Source organism: Anabrus simplex, chromosome 1 (genome assembly GCF_040414725.1).
Source record: "Anabrus simplex isolate iqAnaSimp1 chromosome 1, ASM4041472v1, whole genome shotgun sequence".
Taxonomy (NCBI): domain Eukaryota; kingdom Metazoa; phylum Arthropoda; class Insecta; order Orthoptera; family Tettigoniidae; genus Anabrus; species Anabrus simplex.
The window spans coordinates 844,937,547-844,945,600 of NC_090265.1; the positions used below are offsets into that span (position 1 = coordinate 844,937,547).

General features: G+C 39.1%; 1 protein-coding gene across 1 annotated transcript in view; it reads left to right on the top strand.

The window, feature by feature from the left end:
• Positions 1 to 3,568, top strand: part of LOC136857234 (uncharacterized) — a 229,969-nt gene extending 226,401 nt beyond the window's left edge. Inside the window, exon 9 of the mRNA XM_068225001.1 lies at positions 3,359 to 3,568. Within this exon, the coding sequence (XP_068081102.1) occupies positions 3,359 to 3,568 (210 nt within the window). The remainder of the gene's footprint in view (positions 1 to 3,358) is intronic.
• Positions 3,569 to 8,054: the final 4,486 nt, after the last annotated feature.

Sequence of the window (8,054 nt, forward strand, 5' to 3'; positions counted from 1 at the left end):
ACATGCTTGAACTCAGCGAGACACATTGGAAAGGTTGTGGCCACTTTGTCACTCACTCAGATAACACTGTATATTTTTCTGGAAGTGAGGATTGGAGTCAGAATGGTGTCGTCGTAGTAATTCCTAAAATTCTAGCCAGTGCTATCATGGTATATGAGCCGGTCTCTGACAGAATCGTCTCCATTAAGATGGATGCTTTTTTGTGTAGGATCAACATCATTCAGGTTCATGCTTTCACTGCTGTTGCACTGTATGATGAAATAGATGAATTCTATGAATTCAAAAGGAAATCAGAAAGATACCTCAGGAGGAAATATTAGTCATTCAGGGTGATCTTAATGCAAAGACAGGTGAGACTACTAAAGACACTTGAGACATATGATTGGAGGGCATGGTTTGGGTATGAGAAACGAACGTGGTGAGCGTCTGCTAGCATTTTGTGTTAGCAATAAACTGTCTATTTGAAATACCCTCTTCCAGCATCACCCACAGCTTCAATACACATGGATTTCTTCTGACAACAGGGTTCAAAATCAGATTGATTTAATTTTGGTGAGGCAACGTTGGCGGACTTCTGGACTGAATTGCAAGACCTATCCCGGAGCAGACTGTGGTGACCATATTATGCTATCCAAGGAAATGTGGATCAAACTGAAATTGATCAAGAAAGAGAGAGTGAGACAGGTTTGCATTTCAGACAAAAATGTCCTCCAAGATTTTGGTGAAAGAATAAGACCAAAACTTCAGCAAGTACAGGAAGAAGGGCCAGCCTCTCAAACATGGGACAACTTCAAGACAATGATTCATTCTTCTCTCCCTGAACCAATTACTAAGCCTCCCCAAGCTAAGCACCCCTGGATATCAGACACCACTCTACTGCTGATAGAAGAGAGGAACATGCTAAAGAAACGTGGCATTCAAACCAAGCAAGACTAAGAAGCACTTTGTTGTGAAATACAGCACAGTTGCAGAATTGACAAGGCACAGTTCCTCACTAGTATTTGTGATGAAATAGATCACCATCAAAAGTTGAATCAAACATGTGATCTTTTTAAAAAAGATAACAGCATTTCTCATGAGTTCAAACCATGTACATGGGTGATTGAAGATGAAGATGGCAACCTTATTACCAATAAGAACAAAGCAATAGAACCTTAGAGGTGAAGCTTCCACGGTGTGTAGAATTATTTATTTTATTTTCCAGGTTGAACTGTGTTGTTGTTATCTGTACATTACGTACAGTTTGCCGACGTTTCAAATACATTGCAGCATTCTTTTTCAAGGCGACTGAAATATCCCTACTCGATCCGAGGTAGTCAGTCTTCCAGGCAGCAATCACACTATAAGGGTGGTTCTTGACTTTGGTCTTTTATATCCTAGCCTTCCTGGCTGATGTAAGCCCCCTGGCTGTCTCATGAGAAGTGTGAAAGGTATTTTTTTTGCTAGGGGCTTTACGTCGCACCGACACAGATAGGTCGTATGGCGACGATGGGATAGGAAAGGCCTAGGAGTTGGAAGGAAGCGGCCATGGCCTTAATTAAGGTACAGCCCCAGCATTTGCCTGGTGTGAAAATGGGAAACCATGGAAAACCATCTTCAGGGCTGCCGATAGTCAGATTCGAACCTACTATCTCCCGGATGCAAGTTCACAGCCGCGCGCCTCTACGCGCACGGCCAACTCGCCCGGTTGTGAAAGGTATGTGTCACAGCCAGGTAGTGGGGCTTGCCCATGCTGTTATGTAATTGGAGGTTCGGACTGCGTGTTAATGTTGAGGTCTGTATGTCTTAAACTATGAATGATAGGCATCCAAGAACTACTGATTTTATATCCTTCTTCTAAATTCATATTGTTCGGATGTTTCTTGATTTCGATAGCCTCGCGGATTTTCCTTTCCAGATTCCAAGGGATAGCTGCTAGGATCTTCATCTTGTCAAATGATATTCTGTGCCTTGTTTTGTAGGAATGCTTGGTTACCGCTGAGATATCTGTGTTTTGGTTCTTGGTGTGACGGATATGTTCTTTTAGGCGGGTGGAGATCAGACGTTTTGTCCGTAGGAGAAAACAACGGGAAAGAAGAACTGACCTACCCGAAAACAGCGATACTGCCATACATTAAAAACACTACAGGCAGGATTGGCAAGATATTGTACAAACACGACATAAAAACCATCTATAAACCACACCGGAAGCTAGCACGTTATCTACGACCAGTAAAACACACAATATAACTACAGGCTCCTGGAGTATACCACATTGAATGTAGCTGCAAAGCATGTATGTTGGTGAAACAAAACAAACAAGGGAGATGACCACAGTAATACTTGACCATGGATTGATGTCTTTTTCTCTATAGGATGTGGGTTAAATCTACACACACATTAAGATGCATTTAGATGTTTTGGATGGCACCAAGATGAAATTTTCTATCTTGACCATCTGAACCATGACTGAAATCTTATCGGAGTAATTGTGGAAAGGGACCTTTTGAAGATTATGGTGATAATCTCTCTTCAATCTTCCTATCTAAAGAAACTGTGTGGTAGTTGTTAGACGAAATAAATGACAGGTTAGAATTTCCTGCTAATCAAAATAACCCTGTTTCCACCGTCAATAGACTTAATTGCTTCAAGCACACATGCAGCTAGTACATTCAACAGATTAACTGGGGACATCACTATGTATATCACACAACAGCACAATGTATTATTAGTGATGTATTGGAGATCAGCATCATTGTCTCCTTGCTACATAAAGTTTCCTTCAAGAGCAGAATTATGTTCTGATGGACGGATATGAGTTGACCATTCTAGAACAACATCCACTTCAGGCTTGGAAAAGTTAGTTTATTTAATTATTAATTATTATTTCCATTTATACAGTCTTTAAGATCATGAAATGTAGGTTACGAAAATGAACGAAAAGAGAGGGGTTGAAGTGCACGCCAGCTGGACAAGTCGTTCACTGGCAATAATCAAGAGAACTTTCATATTCACGGCCCTGTTATGTTTGCATCTTTATGGGTGCTTTCCTTTGTAATACAGAGAGTTAGCATCGGTCAAATGCATGATTAGCTGACTGTATTTTCCTAACATTGTTGCGCCGCAGACACATTTTGAACGCAGCAATACATAACAGGATAAACACAATGGTAGGCAAGATTGGGAAGAGAGAGCAACAGAAAGATGGGACAAGGACAAACATAAAAAAACAAAAGGATAAGGAGATTCCTGCATCAGTTTTAGTCCAGATTACCTCATTATTAATGTAATGTAATTACAACCATCCTACATATTCAACAGACAATTGATTTGTGATACTTGCTGCTACTAAGTACACTGTTGGGCTTGTATTTTCCAGCAAAAGATGAATCAGTGGCAAATAGTATTCTTGATCAACAGCGCTATGTATGTTTTTGGGGCCATTATCTACCTCTGCTGGGGAAGTGGACAACTACAACCATGGGATTCTCCGGCACCCAGAATTGAAGAAGAAATTGCCTCTACTTCCTATAATAGTCGTGATTCTGGTGTATATAATGAACCTAAATATGATAATGATGAACAATAAATATCAGGAAAATATCAATTTTGGGAGAATTCTTTTTTTAACCCTATGCCCTTCCTAATGCTAAAGAGCACTCGAATTTTATGACTCACCTGTCGCTCTGAACGCTACAAAGCGCTAGTTACACACACGGTCATTAGAAATGTGTTGACGGAAATATTGATGGGTCTCATGAAACCACGATGCATTCTCATGACTCAGCAAGCTCTTAGCACCTTGCTGACAGTCTTTCCTGTGTGTATTTCACAAGCAGACCTAGTTTATAAACGTATTCTTGTTCGAGATTATTTATGATTGAGGAGTTCTCATCCTGTCGTCTACTTATAGGGGAGAAGTGTCACAAGGTTTGAAAGAATGTGAAATTGGAGTGCGTTTGAGATTAGTGGAAATAGTAAACTTTCTAGTAGAGGTTCAAAATAATATTCTGATGAATGTACTACTGATAATGATTAAAAGAATCATGAAAAACAGGAACAAATACTGTGAGAAGACTAAGAGACAAGACTACAGATAAATGTTACAAGTAATATCACAATAATCATTCTAATGAACTGGAAATATGGGAAAACAATGTTGGTTCAAACCATGATTTATCTTTCGAGAGTTCAGAAAAATGTACTTTTTTAATTATGTGTGGGATGGGAATTTTATGAGCTTGTAGTAAAGCAGATAAATGTTCATGCCAAATATTTACAAAGAAAAACTGGCAATGTTGTTACTACCTGACAAAACATTATGTTGATGGTATAAGGGCATATGTAGATATGGGTTTGGTTGTTTTACCTGAAAATGACTTACTTACTAGGAGAATTTAGCATGTGCCCATTAGTAAGGCAGACAGTGACAATGAAAGGGTTTAGGAAACTTGGGCAATATTTACATTCAAAATCAGGGTGAGTACAAATATATATGCACTAATCATTTCTAAACAAAATGAAAAAGAAATTACATTCATATCTTTATTTGTTTGACTTCTAAGTTTTCTTTAACAAGTAATATTTCTGCTGCTGTGTTTATTTGGACTTTAATTCCCATCAGAAAACATGGTAATTCTGGCCAGGCAGCCGTCACTAAGTGGGGAATGGCAAAGGATTTTAATGCTCATGAAGTACTCCTCCCACCTTGGGATCGGAAAAGCACAATGCTTTTGATATCATTGAAAGTGACACACAACATATAGCTCACACACACAATATCAGTTGCTCATAGATAGGGGCAGTATTTTTTGGTATTAACGATATGCACAAGTTTTTTAAAAATATCTTCTTCCTTGTCTATACATGACTTCCCAGATACTAAAATTACCGTATTTTAGCAAAATGAACTCGCAAAATATCGCAAAATTTGATTTAATGCGTGAATTGCACAAATAGTCACGAAATATACACCATTTGGTGCGAAAAATGCGAAATGGACCGGAAGAGCTCTCCAATAAACTTTTAAATGCTTCTCAGAACTTGAATATCGTAGCTTCCTTCTCATTTGCTTGATAGCGCTGTAAGCATATATTCTCCCGTTGCCTACGTTATAATACAAGGCCTGGAAATAGAGCCCATAAAACGCTATCGAAGTGGTCACACTGAAGTTCAATGCGGGGCCGCTAGGATCGCTTTCTTGCTCCCTGTCTGCCAGGTTCGCGCCTTTAAACATGTTTATTTACTGAGTTGGTTGTGAATGTATTATGCATCTGTCTGATGGTAAGCATTCGCAGTTCCAGTCATGGTTTATTCACGAAAAATTAAAGGTAGTGGAATTTTGTTGCACGAGTTTCCAGTGAATGTTCAATGTTTGAAACATTATACAGAGGAAGTATTATGCATGAGATACCACTTCAAGCTGATGAAATTAGGCCACCGTTCCTAAGTTTTGATCCGAGTTACGTCATAAGAATCGGGCGATCCCAAAATTTGTCACTGGAATTTTTTTGTGAACAATGCTACCGTGACCGGCGATCATTTGAGAGGCCTCTTCAAACTCAGAAATCGTAAATTAGGAAACCAACCAGAAAAATAATTTGCCCAACAAATTTGGAGAAAATGAATGTAGCAAGAGCTAAAAATATTGTATTCTCCCCTGAAACAATCTCTGATTTGAAAAGTATGGAGGTAGTTTGTCCTGAGAGCATTAAATACAGTTTGAAATGAACAATTTGTTTTATGGAACATTTTATGGAATTGTTCGATGTGCATGACGTCTGCAACTCCTCACATGGGACATATTCCAGGAATGAGAACAAACGAGCATCTTTTAGTACTGAATATGAACGCCTCAGTTGGTTAATTATTTCTTGTCATATATTAAGATAATTTAATTGCATGCAGAGAAAGTTAAAAAAAAAAAAAGATCACGAGGGAAATGTATCAGGCATATTTCTTGACTACCCAATCCACTGTGGCCTGCATAAAGTACCATATAAGTATACATTTGAATTATGTATTGACGAGGAACCTAACAAGCGATGACATCGAGCTCTTCTTCAGATACCTAAGATGCCTAGCGGAATAAAATGACATTATGGTTCGTGTGGCAGAAGAAAAACAGATTGTAGCGGCTGTTTAGACCATATCTCTTCTCCAGCTACTCAAAGTCTTATTCATTTTCAAGATCGAGGAGCCCTCAGATAACAAAAATCATCGTCTGTGGCACTTCTGCAGTGAATGACGGAATTTGTCACCTCCGCTACACAGTACTTGCCCCGAAGAGAGTTACTAAAAGGTGTATGTTTTTTCCGAAAGACATGTTCAACAGTGAAATTAAGTACAGAAAGTGTAAAGACAACAAACCACCTCTTTTTCTACTATGAAAATTTGTGAGACCTCTATTAGACAACATTGCTTCGAGCCACTCAAGTAGAAGAGAGAAAGTTTTGAAACTTAATAAGAAGCCCCTCAAAAGGAAAGTTTTGAAACTTCAATGACATATTCTAGCCAATGAAGCACCGTTCTATAAATAAAGTACTGTCAATACTCGCAAAAACATTGTTCTTTTTATTTAGGATCTAATTTACGTATTAACATATACAGCCATGCAAGGCAAGAACGCAATCCTAGCAGCTGAATGGTGAACTAGGATGCCACCCGTTTCCATGAGTGCATTTCAAGGCCTTGTATGATAGCATAGGCAACGTATTCTCCACACAAATGCACATAAAGCGGTACACGCTGTGTATCAAAAGTATGTGTATTCAGTTCTGCGATCTCCAAGGCAGTTGATAAAAATCAATATCTGTTATCGATTACAGCAAATAGCGTTGTAGTCGTAACAAGGACCAGTCGTAGGTACAGCAGTTCGCAATGAGAGTTTGTTACTTACGAACATTTATCGGCAAATGTCCAACATTTAAGTATAAAAATGCCGAAAACTGAAGTCGCAACAGGTTTTTCGAGGGCCGAAGAATAGGCCTACAACAGTGAGGGGTTCTATTTAATGCTGCAAGAAAGATTCTAATATATCAATAGTGTACCGGTAATATCCGTAAAGTTGAAACATGCGATATACACTGCAGAGAATCAGAACGGAGCAAATGAATATAATTCTAAACGGCAAATAACAATCGGCGATACTTTACAGATCGTAAAGGTGTTGAAATGTTATAGAGAGCAATTTGTAATAGACAAAAAAAAAAAAAAAAAAAAAGCATTCATGCAAGCCAACATTCCTCTAGAAAAATAGGATAATACTGGCATGAGGAACAGAATGAATATAAAAGGAAAGATAAATAATACTGTCTTTACTGTAAAACATGACTGTATTGGCAGGCCTATTGTAAATAAATTGCCTGTTTGAGTAACAATAATGTTATCGTTTTTATGTCCCACTAACCACTTTTACGTTTTCTGGAGACGCCGAGATACCGGAATGTTGTCCCGCAGCAGTTCTTTTACATGCCATTAAACTAGTGACACGAGGCTGACGTATTTGAACTCCTTCAAATGCCACCCGACTGAGCCGGGATCGAACCTGCCAAATTGGGGTCAGAAAGCCAGCGCTTTAACCACCTGAGCTACTCATCTCGACCACGGAAAAAGAGCATATCCATGAACATCTTCCAGAGCTATATGACTTTGCAAAATGCAATGAAAGCACATCTGGTTGAGAAAGTAAAAGAAGACAGTGTGAGCCAAGTTTTAAGAGGGTTTATAAAAGACCACAGTGAATTTGCATCCAAGTGTTCACAAGCATTATGATTTCTGACTGTCGCACAACTCTGCATCCTGATAATGTTGAAACCATGCTTAGTTTGTACTTTGGAAACAAGTAATTCAACGCCTAAAAATGAAGCAATGCAAAGCAAAGTCACCTCCGTACAGACCATGAAGGCCCTTGGAAGAGTGGAAGGTAAAGGCTTTCCACCATTGTTAACCTCGGCATGTGATGGGGTAGAGTGGTTAGCTTTATGCCTGGCCGCCTTTGCCCCCAGGAATTAACCTGGTACTCATTTTTGGTGTAGGCTGAGTGAACGTCAGGGCCATATGCACCTCCGGAAGTG